Source organism: Stylophora pistillata, chromosome 14 (assembly GCF_964205215.1).
Source record: "Stylophora pistillata chromosome 14, jaStyPist1.2, whole genome shotgun sequence".
Taxonomy (NCBI): Eukaryota; Metazoa; Cnidaria; class Anthozoa; order Scleractinia; family Pocilloporidae; genus Stylophora; species Stylophora pistillata.
Genome location: NC_142532.1, coordinates 22311474 through 22331260, shown reverse-complemented (window position 1 = coordinate 22331260; position 19787 = coordinate 22311474). Strand labels below are relative to the sequence as shown.

General features: G+C 38.4%; 1 protein-coding gene across 1 annotated transcript; it reads left to right on the top strand.

Moving 5' to 3' along the window:
- The first annotated feature begins 557 nt into the window (after positions 1-557).
- On the top strand, positions 558-14864 carry LOC111334547 (dnaJ homolog subfamily C member 7). Its single transcript, XM_022940319.2, has 16 exons — positions 558-714; positions 797-891; positions 1856-1980; positions 4250-4363; positions 4921-4995; positions 6548-6666; positions 8353-8422; positions 9076-9159; positions 9536-9700; positions 10057-10148; positions 11042-11115; positions 11435-11581; positions 11913-11971; positions 12829-12919; positions 13167-13244; positions 13982-14864. The coding sequence occupies exons 1-16, from the start codon at positions 599-601 to the stop codon at positions 14035-14037; spliced, it is 1560 nt and encodes a 519-aa protein (XP_022796054.2). The 5' UTR covers positions 558-598; the 3' UTR covers positions 14038-14864.
- The last annotated feature ends 4923 nt before the right edge of the window (positions 14865-19787 follow it).

The following is a 19787-nucleotide window of genomic DNA, read 5'->3' as shown; positions in this document are numbered from 1 at the left end:
AAAAATAGTGTCCTGTATACTTTGACCTCCCCTTTGGAAAGTGAATGACTCTAAAGTTTGACCATCTGAGAATAGAGCCAGCTCTTGGAGCTATTATTAAAATTTAAGATCTCTCCATTCTCCCCCACCCCCCCATACTTAAACGTCCCTATTAAATGTGTCATCAGATTGCTGAATGTGAGTTATGCTGTCGTTACAACCTTATGTGTGAAACAAAACGTTTCTCCTGGTGTTTTGTTTTTGTTTTTGTTTTTTTTTTAATCTACGATGCATGTAGACTCTCTCCTAGTGAATTATTTTGCAAATTTTACTTCTTATTTCAAAATGCAATAGATTTGCACTTCAATATACGTCATCGATTTTGTCATTTACTTTACGAATGATTATTTTTTTTTACTCCGAGGTTTTCGTGAGCATATTTATTTTCGCATCATTAGTTTTGGTATGACACACCAACGCAGCCATGATGGTTTAAGAAATGAATCCCTTTCATTCGCTTTGAAGTACGTACGGATAAAAATATCGGATTATTCATCTGGAACTTTCGCTCTGACAGCCTTTATTTGCACCAGACCGCGCGAAGAAACTGGGACTAGCAATGTCGCAAGAAAATATGGCGGACGTAGAAATTAAAACAAGCGATGGAGAAAATTCGCCGGAAAAAAGGGAAACAGATGAGCAAATGAACGTAGATCAAGAGCCTGAATTAGACAAGTAAGATTATAGCTGGAAAGGAGAAGCTTTAAAACCCAATTTTACCGCATATACTTTTGTTTGGTGTGTTATTTTGTTGTAGTTTTGCGAAGGCTGATGCTAAAAAACAAGAAGGAAACAGTGAATATATCCAGAAACGCTATGAAGCTGCCGTTAAATTGTACACGGAAGCTATAGGTATACTAGATATTACTATTTTCTGGTTTCTTTACCATGGAATACCAAGGTAACTGTTATTACTTTGGTCTCAATGGTTTATTTGTAATACAGAACTGTTGCGATTTTTGGCCATGTGATTCTTCCAGAGAAACTAAAAGTTCTTGTTTCATGTGAAAGGTAAAAATCATTTTCGCACAAAATTATTATACAGATAGATTTTTTTTCAACCTGTCTTGATTTCAATCTGTTGATTGCAATAGAGTTTACTTGCTAAGACGTCTAAGGGCTGGAAATTCGAATCCTTACAATTCGCCGGCTCTCCGATCTCTGAACAGGAAGCGGCCAAAATTTAATCGGGCGTCGTTCAAATATCGTTATCATTTTATTTCATTTTATTGGTAACTTAGTACATTTATCACAGCAGTTTGAAGACTCTTCCCAGCGCTTTCATACTGAATTTTCTGTTAAGTGATATATTTCTTCCTCAGAAACATCAATAAAATTGCAACGTGGCCAGTTTGGCAAGGTTCTTCAAGGTTACATAATTCTTGTTTAAATAACTTGGTTTTATCGACTGAGTAAATGTAAACTGGCAACTTCAAAGAGTTTCTAAAACTGACGTTTTGAGCATGAATCCTTCCTCATTCACTCTGACAAAGGGCTAATACTTGAAATGTCAGCTTTAGAAGTTCTGTACCTTGGCCAGTTTATATTGTCAACTCAGTTGAATAAAACCAAATTATCTTGTAATACCTCCACCAATGCAGCACCACAGTTTCTTTAGAAATTTACCCTATCACAAGTTACATACTTGTAGAGCAACCAGAATGTAAGAAATGAATGGTAGTCGTTGTTGTATTGAAGAAATTTTCAAATGACACATTGGATGCACAGCTGATTATCAGTCAAACTGTCCACTGAGTTTATAACTACCACCTATTGTTCCAGGTTATAATAAAATTCCAATTTTCATTTGTTTAAGAGCTGGCTCCCACCATAGTTACATATTATGGGAATCGTTCAGCAGCATACATGATGATTGGGAATTATGACAAGGCTTTAGAAGATGCTCAGACTGCCATCAAGACTGATGAGAACTTTATGAAGGTTGGTTAATATCTTAATATTATTCTAATACAGGGTTCTCATTAAGTGACAGCAGCCGGCTAAAAAACCGGCTACCTTAAATTTAGAGCCGCCTACTTTTCGGTGACAAGCTTGCCTCCTTCTTTTGTATCTACACGTAGATTTCAAAGTTAAAAATCGCGTGAATCGAACGAGTAATACTCGAAAGCCGTTTTCAGCAGCAAAACGTATTACACAATGCCAATGCACGCCTTCTACCCTCTGCGAAATTCTGCTGACCAATGTCTGTTGTCAACAAGTGCGGTGTGGCATTCGGCGTGTTAGAAGAAGGCATGAAATGGCGTTCGGCATGTTCGAAGAAGGCATGAAATCTTAGTATGTAATTAATTATAGAGTACCCATGTGTAAAAGAAAACCCACTTCAAGCCAGCCTGGAATTGATCGATATTTCTGTAAATCACGAAGAATGGAAAGCCAGGTAGATGAAGGTGAGAAAACTACTGCCCTTTTTGGGGTGTAGTCTGGTCCCATTATTAGGACTCCAAGAAAAGAAAGATGTTCAGTAAAATTTATGGTTGTCTCTAATAAAAAAATTATTTCTTAAAACCAAATTTGTTTGCCAAAAGGCTCAAAATGGCAAATCTAACCTTCTATATTTTGAAGTTTTTCGGAGGAGGAGAGGGGGCATGCTGCCAGACCCCCTTAGAGGCTCATGCCTGTGGTACTCGCTTCTCCCGCCGCCTACTTTTATGTTTCAGCCGTCTACATCAAAACTTATTGAGAACCCTGCTAATAATATCTTAATAATCAGCTGTTTGTTTTAACAAGTTTTACTCTGACGAGTCTTGAAATTCCACTGAGAAGCAACTCTTCAACAAAGTTTACATTTCATGCTGTCAACTTAGGCAATGAATTATCACTCACTCAGTGGGGTCACATGGTAGTGCCATAAGTGCACTTGTTTCTCTAATATAGAATCCCATTACTGAATACAATTTCTCATTCTGATTGGTTAAGAAAGCGAGATATTTAGCGTGGAATTGCGTGTTGAAAACAAGGCTAAGTGATATTGTTTTGCATCTATGTAGACATAACAACTATAAGTAATGCTGTTTTCTTTTTTTCTTGTTTTAATTCAATTATGTGATTCAAGGAATATCATTACTTGACTTGTGAATTCCACGTTAAATTGCACTTGAAAACCGATATTGCACTCATCGCTTCTTGATTCGTGCGATATCAGTTTTCGCGTGCAATTTAATGTGGAATTCCCTCATCAAGTAATGAATTTTCGTATAGAATTTCTTAACAAAATAAGCAATAAAAATGAATTGCATTTCAACCTCTAAAAGGTCATTATAAACTTGAAAATGACCTTCCAGAGGTTGAAAAGTCATTTCTTTTTTTGCTGATTTTTTATAAATATTGCTTAAGATAAAGGTACAACAAATATCTTGCCATCACCTTGGGCATTCCACTGTCAATCAGCAGGATCACATGATAATCTGATCAATGGAGTTCTTCCTCCTCTGATACAGATTTTGTAATGTAAATTAGCAATAAAATGAACAAAGTTTTGACCTTTCCAAGGTCATTATAAAATTGAAATTGACCTTGCAAAAGTCAAAACATCATCCCTTTTTATTGCTAATTTTTAATGAATGATATAATTGCTGGAGAATGTAATGACATCAGGTTACAGGTTATTGGTTTTGTTCTTCCTTCCTGGGAAGAAAAGTTTTGGAAAGATCTTTTTTTGGTGGATGACAGAAATAACAATACTGCCTTTTCATAATCTTCTGCTTGGTTCAGCTGAGAATCTAGAAGGATTACAGAATTTCTATTTAAACCAGTAAAGAGAAATCTGTGTATTTCTGATTTTTGATATGACTTGTATGCAGTAAATAGAGAAAACGGGTGCAAAATCCATGTGAAATTTAATAATTTCTAGCTGGGTTTGATATTTTTGCAAAAACAAAAAAAAAGTGTTTTTAAGTTTCCAATTCAGTTTACTTACAAGGTAGATACATCTGGGTTAAAAGTGTTATCAATCTGATAAGAACCTTTGAATTCTTAGCTACGGGTGAAAAATATTATGGATGAAGGACATTGCAATGAATGTCAAAAATTTTTTCTTAGTTGAAACAACAAATTCTTGTATTGACATACAGACATACTTTATTGAGACTCAGCTTTCCAGTCACAACTGTTATTATAATAGAAAGTGTAGAAATCAGTTAGAAGAATTTCCTTCCAAAGTTTGGACTTTGTAAAATTTCTTCTTTCAAAGGGTTATTCGAGAGCTGCTAAATGTCACCTTGTCATGGGATCCATTGGAAATGCTGTAAACTATCTGCAAAAGGTTCTTGAGAAAGATCCAGAAAATAAAGATGCTCAAAACGATGTAAGTTCATGGTTTGTAAGAATGTACTGTGGTGTGTCATAATCATGAACCCTGTGGAACTTGACAGAAAGGTTATACCATAGGCTCAAGGCATTTAAACAATAGCCCCATTTGGTGCCAAAATTTGCTTGGATTTTTGTCCATAGAGATTATCTGTTCCAAGAAGGGAACAGTTTCCTGAGCGCAAAGCTTTGAGAAAACTGTGAGCTTTGAGGTTAGTTATTTTCTAGAATATTAGAATAGTATATTAAATTGACTTGCTAGGAAGATTAAACCTCGACCCTTAAACTCAAAGGATCTGATTGTTAATTCTCCCCTCTGGCTGCTACACATTTCTTTGTAAATTTGTCACAAGAATTTGGTGTTAGATCAAGGTTACAACTTCTACCTGATGAGTTTGATGATTCTCATTTCCCATTTGCTGGATAATGTGTGAGTATTAAATGGGAGAAGTTACATGTGAATCACTTCTGGAAGTTTAAGGGTTAAGGAAGGCACAGTCAGTGAGACATTTTCCCAAGTTTTATTTTTCCACTCATTTTTTTAACAATTTCCAGCTACGCACAGCAACAAAAGTTCAAGGTTATGAGGCGTCTGCATTTAAAGCTCATGATGAGGAGGATTACAGAAAGGTATGCCCTGTCATGTCTGTACATAAGCCTTGAGCTTGTTATTTTTAATTACTAAATGTTAATTACTCCGACCTGGAAATCAAGGGTTAACCAATTTGAATCCAAAGGGAGGCCCACTGGCCTCATGGCTAGTGTGCTCAACTCCTGATCAAGTGGTTGGTGACGGAGCCCTGGCTAGGGACATCGTGTCATATTCTTAGTTAAGAGACTTTACTCTCACAATGCCTCTCTTCGCCGACACGTTTAAATGGTTACCAGCAAATTTAATGCTGGGTGGTAACCTTGTGATGGACTAGCTCTCCATCCAGGGGGGAGTAGAAATACTCCCAGTCCCTTTATGCTACAGAAACCAGAGTTAAGGTGGCTGAACGCAGTTTTTGCGCGTGCTTTTGCTGATGCAATTCAGCGCACACACAAGGATTGCAAAAAAACAAACATGCCATCAACAGAGCGGTCATTTTATTTACTCAACGCATACCTGCACTATCTGTGCTATTTTTCTCTATCGCTGGCGCAGTGTATTGAGGGCTTTAATCTTTTATTACAAAGATATGTTAGAAAAGGTAACGGTCCAAAGAACCCAGCAATTCTCTGCTTTTTCATCATTTCCAAAAGAACCCAGTCAAATGCAGTGCATGCGTAGTAATTAAAAAATTTGCGATTGAATGGAAAATTGCTTTCTCGGAAATATGCCTATTTCTTGAGAACCACCCATTAGAATTTCACGAAATTTGGCACAAAAGTACTTTAGGAAATAAGTAACTGGAGTATTGAAAAAAAGTTGATTTTAAACAAAGGAAATTCTAGAAAATCGAGTGAACCTTCAACAAGGGGTAACTGAAGATCTCTCTGTTAAATTGTTAGCAAAATGGTGTTAACTTGTGAGTATCTTTACAAGCTCATTGCATGCAAGTTATAAAGAAAATCTAATGACTAGATTTACTACAAAGAAACAAAACCAATTATTTTTAATTGCCTGTTTATATCTATTCATGTCACCATGGCAATGGCACATATGTCATTTTAACTATCAAAAAAACAAAGTTTGTGTCATAGAATAAATATATGAAAATCATATATTGAACTGCGGTATTTGATACGTATGATGCACGATCCTCGCAGTAGATAGCGCTATTTAAGCAATAGCGAAATTCAGACCTGAATTTCGCAGAGGTCAGTGGTTCGAGTCCCGTACAGGCCTGATTTTTTTCAGGTCTGAATTTTGCTATTGCTTAAATAGCGCTATCTACTGCGAGGATCGTGCATCATACGTAAAGTTTGTGTCGTTAACTTGCTGCCAGTTTTGGCGACCGAGAGATCAAGGGTTTTAGAGAAAATGGCGAAAGAAACAAAGGTATAAAAAACTGTGTTCAGACACCTTAAGCGCCGACCTGATGGGTCACTCGTCTCATTAACAGACTTGACCTTTTCACTTTGAATCTGTCTGTAAGGCACTGTGTTCTCACTAGAGCATTAAGCGCACTAAGATCTTACTATCAGTATATCATTCTGCATTGGTCTCAGTGTTGTGATTTTTTTTCATACACAACAGCTTATCTATTACTTGAATCACATCCTCGAAGATTGTCCTGCTTGTGCACTTTACAAAGTAATGAGAGCAGAAGCTTATTGCCAGATGGGGAAATACAGCGACGCATTAACAGATGTGCAGTAAGTACAACTCTTATTAATGATGCTACTGATAATAAATTCAGGAGTGAGAGATTTGTTTTTGTGTACATGATCAATTCAGATTCCACGTTGCTGTGTGTCTCTTCAGTACTAGATCATAGATAATGCCAAAATGTGTTACCGGTAATTCTTCACTCCCAAGATCTTACCTTCCACAATTTGCAACATAAAGACATTGGACGCTTTCAAGACTGCTGTCAAAACTCATTTTTTTTAATTTAGCTTTCAAATAGTTTTAACTAGTATTTACTTGGTAACTGTTCCCTTCGTGTGCATAGGTTCGTAGGTTTTAATAGTTCCTTATATTTTTAGTAACTTTTAACATAATTTTACCTTACAATACTGTGAAGCACGACTGAATATATCCACATAGAGGTCTGCACTACAGTAAAAACCCGCGTGTAAGAACCTTGTAATTAACAACCTTTTTGGCAGAAATTTTAATACCCAAAAATATAAGAGCCTGTTTACCCAGCGAAACCTGCATGGTTCTTATATGAAGAGTCATTCTGGATAATGAAACAATGTTGTAGCAAAATATGTCTGTAACTATAAAATAAATGTTTTCTATATAAATTATTTGATACTTCCATAAAACATGTCACAATACAGTTTCCCCACTGTATTTATGGCTCCCAGTCATGTATTAAAGGTGAAGTCTGTTTACAAACCTAGTGGCCCATTAGGCCAGTGCTTAACTCCGGTTTCTGTAGCATGAAGCGACTAGGAGTATTTCTACTCCCCCCCCTGGATGGGATGCCAGTCCATCGCAGGGTTACCCCCAGCATTAAATTGCCGGTACCCATTTAAACACCTGGGTGAAGAGAGGCAGTGTGAGAGTAAAGTGTCTTGCCTAAGAACACAACACAAAGTCCCCGGCCAGGGCTCGAACCCGGACCACTCGATCCGGAGTCGAGCGCACCAACCATGAGGCCACTACACCTCCACAGTCATGTATTATAGCAAGTTCAAAAAACAAAAATGTACTCCTGGGTATAAACTTCTAAACTGTATAATTAAGTACATTGTTCAGTACACAGTGTATTGTACAGTATAGTATAGAAAATTAAGTCAGGCATGTCCTCATGTCTGAAATATTGAGGCTAAGAACCTATTAGGAACCTGTTTTGCCTAAGTTGTCAGTAAATACCCCAAAACATAAGAACCTATTTTGCCAGACATGAACATAAAAAAACTAGGTTCTTACACACGGGTTTTTACTCTATATAAATTATTATTATTATTATTATTATTATTATTATTATTATTATTATTATCTGATAAGTAATTCTCCTTACTTTCTACCATACAATATTTATGATGTGAGTTTGAGGAATTTGGTATTGGATCAACTAATGATCCCTCACTTAATTTTCTTCCATATTCTCTTCACTTGTCTGCTTGATGTTGTCATGATATTGTAAGGAGAAATTCTGTCCTGGTCACTCATGCGAGCAGCAGCCAATTGTGTCACTAATGTTCTTACCACATCTTTATGATCTCAGTGATCCATGGCAGCATGGAATCTTATTTGTTTTCTATTATAAAGAAGCAAAAATATTCAATGATGATGTCATATGTGCGTCTGTACTCCAATAGATGAGCCACTCAAAATGCATGCGTAATACAGCTTATTATATAAAAGTGACTTTGATTCATCCTCAGAAATATCATAATAGATGACCCATTGAATTCAGATGCACTTTATGTGAAAGGGCTCTGCTTATACTATCAGGTATAGCGTTCTCTTCACTTTACTGCTTCCACTCTTAAGATTTAAAATTAAAGTCTCAACACTCTTTGCTATACATTTATTATAAGTTTAGCAGTGAGAATTTGGTGTTAAATTAAACATCATTCCCTAATGGTATATCCTTTCTTCTCGTCACCATTCTACTCGACAATACATTAATAATGTCGGGAGAATTTTCATTTTGATCAATCCCAGGAGTGATAGGACCAAAGCTTGTAATATTGTGACAATGAAAAATGTGTTAATTCTCAAATGAACTCAAGTACAAAATTGTAAATTTACAGTTGCACAGTCACACTTGTAAATACTTATTGCAGTTTGGGTTGTCTGGGTTTTCTAATCTTTCCATAGAGGTAGAGAATCTGAGATATTTTTGTTTTGGTATTTTGTTTCTATATGGGGTCAAAGACTCTTTTACAGATCTTCTATAAGGCTTGTTTTATTTTATCATTCATCTTCATTCTTACTTTTGTATTGTAGCGAGTAGCTTTCAATCGTAAATAAAATAAATTCATACATCATTCAGGTGTATTGAAAATATGAAGGACCCTCAAAAAGGAGTTTGGGAAGGGGGGAAGTAAGAAAAGATATCTAATGGCTTCCAATTGTATTTATTATTCTGTTTTTTATTTCAGGACCATGTTGACAAAGCGTTCCAACATTTCAATCAAGTTTTAAGGAGAGATCCAGACCACAAGAAAGCAAGACTGGCACTGAAGGTTCAATAATGATTGTTTTACCATGTATAATACAGTTTTAAATTGACTGTTGAAAAACCAAAATCAAATTAATGACGACGGCCAATCAGAAGGAAGGAAAATAACCTGAAGAGCCAGTAAGAACTCAGATTTAAAACAAGCACTTCACCAAAAGCTCGGGACTGAAACGCGGGCGACCAAGTCGTGATTGGTATCAGTTTTACATCTGATTGGTTGAGAGAGTGGCACGAATTTCTGGACCAATCAAAGAACGAAGTTAAGCAAAACCAGTGCAATCCCGGATTATTTGCGACACTCATTGAAAATTGTTCTTCTTTGAAATTTGCTCTTACTTGGTCTAATAACCCAACCCCATTTCTGTTTTTCTGCTTTGTAGAAAGCGAAACATTTACAATCCAAGAAGCAAGAGGGAAATGAGGCTTTCACCGGAGGAAAATATCAACAAGCTTATGACATCTACTCCGAAGCATTAACAATTGACCCACGCAATAAATCAACAAATGCCAAGCTATGTTACAACAGAGCGCTGGTCTGCTCCAAGGTGAGTCTTCTCTGAATGAGAGAATGCATGCCCAGCGGTCAAGCGTAGGGCATGCGCAGATGGAACAATTTTGGCTGGCAGCGGCCAATTTCCCGTGCAACATAAGCGAGAAACAACCGTTGTAACGTAAATACGCGAAAAAATTGAAACGTTCATAGAAATCTGTGACTGAAAACGAGGACATTAAACCTGTGAGCATTTCAAAAACTTCAGCTCATGATTATTTGTTTCTTAATCATATCATTTTAAAGTTGTTTGATACTGTGGTTGTTACAACGACTAATAAACGGTTAACAATCTACAAATTGGCCAAAGCTCCCCGCTTATAGCAATCAACCTATTTGATTTTTAAACAGCAAAACCAAACAGAGAAAGCCATTGAGGACTGCAGTCAAGCTGTAGAATTGGACCCCACCTACCTTAAGGCTTATATCAAGAGAGCGAGATGGTGAGTTTCATAGAGACGCGCGTGGCTCTTCGCTTCCTCGCACCTCCACGTTCGCGCGCGACTATTCCCTCGCGTGTGCTGATTCAAATCAATTTTGCCCGTTACGTTGTGCACTCGTCACGGAACCTAATTTTTTTCCTACATTATCCAGAAGTCATCTGAAGTAACTCAAACGAGACAAAAAGAATGCGCAACGGGGTTACTCCTGGGTGCAGTTGTAAAAAGAACAGATAACGCTATGCAATAGATAAATCGCTATCCAGCGAACAACTGATAGCAAAACACACTACGCAATGGATAGCGTTATCTAACCTTTGAACGAGCGGGACCCGGACGTTTGGAACTCCAAGCATCAGTCAGTTATTTATCTCCTTGGGGTCGAAGGATTTTTGGGAGAGTCGCATTGTTTTTTCAGGGGAAATGGAGGGTGGGGGGGGGGGGGTCAGTCGTCGCTAAAAGAGTAAAGATAGGGGGGACTATAGAAACTAGTCTGCTAATGAGAGTGGGTCATTAGAATACTACAGAGCCTTTGGGGGAGTGGTCAGGTAAACGTTTTTGTAACACAACCAGACACAACCAAAATCTTCCGCTCCCCCCTCCCTAGGCGATAAATATAATGACCAGTCCCGTCACCCTTTAACTCTTAAGAATGACTAACATCCAATTTCTCCTTGCAATATCACACATTAAGGTCATGAGAATTAAGGAAATGATCAACAACTACAGAAGCTCTTGATTGTTAGGTAAATTCTCCTTGTCAGCACCAAGGGAAATGTATAGAGAACGGTATGGAGAATATGCATACTGATGTTAGGGTGTAAAGGGTTAATGAAACTAGGTTAAAGTATTCCTTGCTCCTTGGTAATGAGAAGAACTTGCTATTAATTTTTCAGTTACATGGAAACAGAAAAATTCGAAGAAGCCGTTCGAGATTTCGAGAAAGTGTGTAAAATGGACCGATCTCGAGGTGAGAATTTGTATAAACTTGTACATCTGGGCCGGGTTGTTCAAAGCTGGATTAAGATAACCCAGGGTTAGTGTGAAATTTGATTTCAGATCCGAAAGCTCTAAAAGAGAATTCAGTTTAATTCCACTTGTCTACAATTTGATGATTGAATGTCCTAGAAAGAATTAGAAAAACTATCCCAAAACGGCTTTTGATCAGAGAAATTTAGAAACCTAGATTAAAATTTAACCCTGGGTTAGTGCTAATCGGCCTTTGAACAACTGGGCCCAGAATCTGCCACTTGGACTTGTATATTGAATTTATCTCTCTTGTCTTTCAGAATATCGACGTCTGCTGGAAGAAGCAAAAATGGCTTTGAAAAGGAGTAAAAGAAAAGATTACTACAAAATTTTAGGGATTGCCAAGGGCGCTACTGAAGATGAAATAAAGAAAGCTTATAAGAAAGAAGCACTTAAACATCACCCAGGTCAGGCGTGGGAAACTGGGGTAGAATCATCATTTCTCTAAATGCAGGGCTCTCCGAAACATCTCATGGTTCGAAATTTAACTGGTTTTCCTTCTCCACGGGATAAAAACGCTGCAGTCTCCCTTCCCCCAAGATTTTTCAGCCTCTTGTTCGTTCTTTTAGTTATACAGATGCGTGTTTGTGTTTTATATATTTCTTTATTGATCATGCTTAAATAATTGAATGATTAATCAATTCACTTTTTTAAGAAAGACAAGTAAACATTCTTTCTACGGATTGTATTTCTTAAAAAGTTTACATCCCAACTGATCTAGCTCTTTTTCCTCATCAGATCGGCACTCTGGGGCAACAGAAGAAGTCAAGAAAAGTGAGGAGGTGTTATTCAAAGAGGTTTGTTAAGCTCTCCTTGGCCATATTCCAATCTGTATTCATCCTTTTCATCTTCCCGCCGTATGTACCTCATGTTGTCGAGATCTGTTTTTATGAACGTGTAATCGCCAACTACTGAACACTTTGTAATAGCGTTAGCTCCGGCTTGGCTTAAAGAGAAGGTGCGCGGAAAAACAGAAGAGACTGTTGCCTTGGTAACCGCAGCTTTTGCTTCTCACTTGCCCGCTCATATGCTCGTGTTCTTTGAATGAGAGTGCGCATGCCCCCAGTCACACCCAAGATTCTGACCGGCCGCACACCAATAGACCACTTTTATAAATGGCTGCCGTATAAATATTCTTTTGTTTAAATTTAAATTAGCCCTACTGGCCTCGCTTGAGATAATGTGTTCTTTTGAATTTTGTACTGGAGAACGAGGCCAGTAGGGCTAATTTAGATTTAAACAAAAGAATATTAATCCGGCAGCCATTTATGAAAGTGGTCTATTTCCCGTGCAAAATGACAGGAATTAATAAGAAACAAGCGCTGTCACGTAAATTAAATACGCGAAAAATTGCAACGTTCGTAGAAATATGTAAAAGGAAACAAAATCAGGAAAAAGAAAAACTCGAGACTTTTTTTAACACGGGGCTTTTTTAACCACTAGTATTCTGTTGATCTGCCGTTGTATTTTGAGCCCTGTCAAGGAGACTTACGTTTTACTAGCTTGTCACTCAGCTTTGCGCATGCTCGGGCGTTTGACCTCTGTGTTACCTGAGCAGTGATAAGCTTGGGCTCATCTCCCAAACAGCGACCGCTACTAAAGCCAGGTTGTAATGATGACAACACTCTTATCCCACTACTGGTGTTTATTGTAGGTGAATGAGGCATACAGTGTGTTATCAGACACCAGGAAAAAGGCCAGATATGACTCGGGTCAGGATCTCGAAGACGGTCTTATGATGTCAGGTGTGTTGACAGTCTGAGATCAAGTGCATTTGAAGTGGTGTTCGTGGACTCATTCAATACTTGTCTTCTCCTTACCACTTTTTTTTTGTTTTGTTTTGTTTTTGTTTTTGATTGGGGAGGGGAAAATGATTTGATCCATTGAACCTTCCACCCCTCTCCTACCCCTCCTCCCCCCCCCCCCCCCCGCCACGTTTTTGGTCATGCTCATTGATGTTTACATATCTCTTTCTTTTTATTAAATGAACAGATATCGACCCTAATTCTATATTTCAAGCATTCTTTGGTGGGTCAGGATTCAGTGGCTTTAACTTCGGAGGACCAGGAGGTTTGCCTCGATTTTCAGCAGTGTTTTTTATTTTGTTGTTGTTGTTTGTTTTCAACGTTTTGTTCGTCTTTCGGACGAGCTTGGGTGGACGGTCAACTTAAGACAATCACGTGTGCCTTAAAAAAATAATTGCACGCGTGTTTCGCGCTCTGTACTCGCGTGAACAAAGCGAAATAGTAATAATGTTAATACAAATAATAGTATTAATTGTGATAAAGGTCATGATAGTACTGGCGTTAATAGGGAGAGTTAGCACCGCGTTTACTTGAAACAGCAAACGTGAGCTTGTCCTTCAACGTTTCGCGTAACATAGTGTGAACTTTGCTGCTTTAGCTTGGCATGAGCTCGCGTCATGGCTGATTTGAAGGCGCCCTTGTATGACTTACAGGGAATAGTTTTGGTGCCCTTTTTCCGGTAATTCTACTCTGTGAGAGAAAAAGTGAAGAAAATCTTACGTACAAGGCAAACGCGGTTACTTTCACGTAGAAACGGCAAAGCGCAACAGGCAATCGTCAAAAATGGCGGGAAAAACAAGGTCGCGGGGTCACTCCTGCCGTACACGTTTGACGTAAACGCAGTGCTAAATCACTATTGATACGAAATAACGCCTTATCTGTGGGTTATCCTATGTGCAGTGTGACTTTAAAAGTCTCGTATGCTTTGTTGTGTGACGGCTTACACACATTGCGTGCCTCCTTCTTTTCTGGTCAACATTGTTTTCTCTCTTCATCTTCTAGGTGGCGGTTTTTCATCAGGAGGATTCCCCGGTGGTTTTCAGTTTACATTTGGTTAACTTCTATTTTTGCCATCTACCATTATCCACAAATATATCTCAAAAATGTTATGCTGACAACACCACACGATCGAGCCATCTTTTTCGCAATGGTGACATAATTTCTCGTACAAGGAGTCTTAGTTAAAACTCCAGCGACACGCAGTTTTGCATCGAGGTTGACAATGGCGGACAATTTGTTGGAAGGAGAGAGAGCCAAGACAAGAAATCACGTGTTAATCAACTGTAAAGTAAACTGTTTCCCCCTCCCCTCTCTTTACTCCCTTCCCCCCCCCCTCCATTCACACCTCAGATGTTGGCTTAATCCACGAAACAAACAGCGTGTATTGAATGTTAACTTAATTTGCAACGCTTTCAATAGCATCTTTTGTAGAAATTGGCAGAACGAATCGACAAACGTAGATTTAATTAATCTCCATGATCTCTAGGAATGTATCCAAGTATTTTTAGAATTTCTATTTTTTATTTCTAAAACTTAATCCTTTTACTCCTAAGATTTAAATCTCAATTCTCCACACTGTTTGCCATGCATGTCTTTAACTGTAGTTCTGAGAATTTGATGTTAAATCAAACAGTATCCAATTTTTTTCAGCCTTTTGACAACCGTTCTGCGGAACAAAGTAATGACATGATTGGGAGAAAATGATGTGATCTCCTCCGGTGAAAGGGTTAATGAATGTTCTTTCTAAGTTTACTGAGTGTTTCAAAAATATTAAAAGTGAGTGTTTATAGTTATAGATCAGTTCTATGAAAGCATTGTTTTGCAGATGGCTGAAAAAAGTATTTTGTCATAGATAGATACTGGTAAATAAAAACTGGAGTCATAATTTTGCTTGTTTGTATTTCTCGTGGTAACCTAATGACATCAGAAGTGTTCAAGGCTTTGTTTATGCGAATCTGAGATATTCGGAAATTTAGTCAACTTTTGGCACGTGATCACACCGTTTCCTTATGCAAGTTATTGCATATTTAGGAGTACTACAGAAGACGATAAACATTTCACAATAATTTCAGGATTGTGCGTGAAAAAAAAACAAAGCTTTACCCTAGAGCAATGTCTTTAAAAGTGTGATCAGCGCATCATGAAAACTTACAAGAAAAATATTTCCCTTGCAGAAATATCTTAATGGCCCGATTTATACTGGAGATGGATCATCCGTCGAGAAGGAGCATCCATCTAGTATAAATACGTGAAGGACTATGAGACGAACTATGGGTGTGTCATGTGACTCGTCTCGTGTTTTATACTGGGACGAGTTTTCTGAACGGATTTCCGAGAAAGTACAACGAAAAGGCTTGGGCCCTAGTCAAATGTTTTAGTGCGGCATTGGCGGCAATGACGCAAGTGTTTTTTCTCCTCTGCTAACACAAGCGCAAGGTATTTAATTTCTGTATTCGTCCATACGCGTTCTTTTTTTTTACTTTCTGGGCTTGTACGAACCATCATCGCTCAAGTGGCTACTTGAGCGATAAGCTCCAAAAATTACAGAATCGAGCAGCCAGAATTATTACTAAATTATCCTTTGATACGAGCTTAAACCACCTTCTCTCCACCCTCGATTGGGAGAGGCTATCTCTTCGACGAGAGAAACAAAAAGCCATAATGATGTATAAAATTATAAACAATCTTGCTCCCGAATATCTGCAAAGTCTTTTCTCTCAGCATCACTCTGTGTACGACACAAGAAATTCTGAGGGAAGGCTGGCCTTGTCCAAACCAAACACCAATTATTTGAAACGAAGCTTCTCTTACAGCGGGGCCATGTTATGGAATAAATTGCCCAAAAACTCATAGAATGCTTCATCCATTAACCATTTTAGGCAAAATCTTAACGTAGTCGATATATAGGATTCCCACACGGCAATCATGTAAAGCAGTTGATTAATCTTAGTTTTTATTATGTAACTGATGATTTTCCGTGTTTAAATAAAGATTTACATACATACATACATCATTTGACTTGTCCGCCATCTTGAATTGAAAGTTTATTGAAAACAACCGCTGGCTTCTTGTAACGAGGTGTAGTTTTCGTGGATAGTTTGTCTTCTTCCCGCATTTATACACAGCGACGGATCATCCGTCTTGACGAGTTATCCACGATAATTCGTCTGAGAAGACGGACTATCACGATAGCTCGTCTGGATGGATGAACCGACTGGTTGCCCGTGTTTATACACAGACGGATTATCGGACGAGCTACCGTTCCTTACCCAAGCTCGTCCTAGACGGATGATCCGTTTCTAGTATAAATCTGGCCAATAGGTGTGATCAACGTATCATAAAACTAAAGCCGGGAAAATGTTTTTCTTTTTACCGGCAAAATATGTAAATCGTAGATACAGTCTTTCAGTTCTTACCGTGACACTACAAAAGACGACAAACATCTCAAAATAAATTCACAGCGCATAATTTAACTCAAACCCTTTCCTTGCAAAACTACCGCAGTGAATGTGATCCGCACATCAGGAAAGTGTTAAGGAAATTATTTTCTCTTAAAAAGACAGCATTTTACTGTTTAAATCAGCGACAGAGAAGAGTCGCTAAATTAGCGAAATGAGAATGCTACGAAATGCGATACCTTCAGAATAAAGAAGCCGACTCACGATTTTGGCGACTAATGGCCCATTTTGGCCACTAGTAGCGAATTTCCTCTTTGGGCCACTAGTGGCCTAACTATGATGCTGATGCAACTATGATGCTGATGCAACTGAGCTACTCGAGTTTTTAGGGTGGAAAAATCTTGCACGCCAGCAGGAAATCCATAAAGCCACCATGATGTTTAGATGTCTGCACGGGATAGCTCCAAGGTATCTATATTTAAAGTTTACATGGCGTGACTCTGCTTGTGACCTCAGGGACTCTGAAAATAAGCTTAATGTTCCACTACCGCGCACTAATTATTACAGAAAAAGCTTTAGCTACAATGGCGCCACATTATGGAACAGTTTACCACGCGATATAAGGAACACAGAGTCTCTGGGGTTATTTAAACGTAAGATCAATGACATTCTTTAAGTCTAACGCACGGCATTCCCGGAAAACAGCTTTAGTGTTCTAGTATGTAGTTTTAATTTTTAATATCTTAGCGTATGTGATATGTATTTTTATAGGCTGATGAATTGATCGTGTTTAAATAAAGATTACAATTACAAAAAAAAAAAGTGGTAGATTTCCCATTTCGGCCAGTAGTGGCTGATTTGCCATTTTGGCCACTAGTGGCAGAATTCCCATTTTGGGCACTAGTGGCCGATTAACCGCTTTTATCACTAGAGGCAGATTTGCCATTTTTGCCACTTGGCAAATTTGCCATTTTGGCCACTAGTGGCAGATTTGCCATTTCGTCCACTAGTGGCAGACTTGCCATTTTTTCCACTAGTGGCAGACTTGCCATTTTGGCCATTGGTGGCAGATTTGCTTTTTTGGCCACTAGTAGTAGATTTGCCTTTTTTCGCCACTAGTGGCCGATTGACCATTTTGAGCACCAATGGCAGATTTGCCGTTTTGGCCAATAGCGGGAAGATATGCCACTTTAGTCCCTAGTGGCAGATTTGTCATTTTGGCCATAAGTGGTAGAGTAGCCATTTTGGCCACTAGTGGCAGAGTAGCTATTTTGGCTATTAGTAGCAGATTAGCCATGTTGACCACTAGTGGCAGATCAACCATTGTGGCCCCTCGTGGTAGACTTAACATTTTGGCCACCACTGGGAGATTAACCATTTTGGCCACTAGTGGCGGATTAGCCATTTTGGTCACTAAAGGCCGACTCGTCTTTTTGGCCACTCGTGAGAGATGAGCTATTACGGTCAGTCGGTGGCAGAATAGCTTTAATGGCCACTAGTGGCCGATACAACATTTTGGCCACTAATTGCAGATTAGGCAATTTGGATACTAGTCGTTGAATCGCTATTTTGAGACTTTAAAGACGAGTGGAATTGCAGTTAAGTAAGAAATTTAATGATAATTAACATGGAAAATTAAAATTAAAAGATGGCCTGTTTAATTATCACTGGAGTCCTGTGGATGGTCTGTTACAGAAAGAGTTTGGTTCTTGAGCTAGCCTCTATAAGATGTCATTACACTTGATATTGTTATTATTTTATTGATAATTATTATTAATATGATTAACTTTTAACCGTTTAATTTTTCGTTGAGTGTCAATTAGTCAGTATATTCCTGATATACTTGTCTCTTGTGGAATATGGTGCTCATAAAGATGTAGGGTGCGGGTGAGCAGAAGCCACATGCAGTCAGAACTGCCTACATTCTTTCTTTTAACGATGGCTTTTTAAGATGGTGACGGAGAAGGCGTCACAGTATTGTCGCTTCCATAAGCGTGATGGTGGATTTTTAATGTGGACGATGAGTGAATCTGGAGGTTTGCGTTATCATGTGAACGCAATATCATGGACGGGTGAGAACAATACAGAAACGCAACCGAAATGGCTCGTTTGGTGGTTAGTTAAAGTGGCCCTTAAGTTTTTAAAAAGGGGGTAGTTTCTAAAGAAACTGTAGTGCTGCATGGATGGAGGTAACAAAGTAAATTGGGCTCTATCAACTGCGTTGATAATGTAAATTGACCACCGTAAAGAGTTTAAAAATTGACGTTTCGAGCATTAGTCCTTCATCAGAGCATAGTTAGTAGTTATTATTACAAGTTATTTTGTAGTTCCCCTCTACTAACTATGATCACAGCAAATGACGGACGAAGGGCTGACGCTCGAAATGTCAGCTCTTATCTCCTGTCATCTGTAGTTTAGCCTAACAGACCCCTGATCAAACTGAACAAAATCAAACAAACAGAGACTCGCTCTTAAACACAGAAGACGCGACATTTGATTAAATTGACTGGAGTCATAAATAGTGTTTCGAAGCAATTATGTATTATCACTTGATATCTGAGAATTCATCGCATTTGCTTATCGCAATCTGAAAAGCTGCCATTATCCGCCACGCTGCATTGTTTCATTCCTTTCAATAGGAAGAGAATGCGGCGTGCGTTTCAAATTGTGTGCAACATGCCAAAGAACGTGAAATCGGCTGTGCATTGAAGTAAGACGAAAGTGTTTCATAATGAATACCGATCAATGACAATGAACATACCGCTCCATTGGAAGGATTCTTTGTGACACGTCACAAAGAATCCTTTCAGTGGAGCGGAATGTTTACCCATTAATTTGAAAGGGACACCGCATTGGCGGTAAATTTGGAAAGTATTTAAGATCTTAGAAAGTTTGCGTCAGTTGCCGTCGGATTTCAAACGATCACATCAACTACTAGTGTATTAGCGACATAAAACATCAGTTGTCATCGGATTTCATACGATAACATCAGCAACCACAGTGCGTTAACGACTTAAAACGAGATGGAGGAGTCTGCAACTGCGTTACAGAACTCTGTGTCACTTGCAATCGGCCCAATGAAGCTCAAAGACGAATTTTCACACAGAAAGTCTTCATTTATGGTTGAAGACATCGTGCAAAGTCAAAATTTTTCGCCATGTCCGGAGAAAGGTTTGCTCGATCATGGATTTCAAGACGCAATGCAAACTCCGCAAACGATGGCGGGTGGTAGTTGTTCATCAAATATGCCCTCAAGTAAGATTTATTTTCATCTTTTCATATTAAAAACATTGTTGCTCATTTAATTAAGTTATACATGATGTTTTTAGTGCGTCGTTGATCGGTTCGTAAGGAATTTAAAAAACCTTCCGCAACTGTTTCAGAAGTTTTCTCTTCTGTCTAAGTCGCAC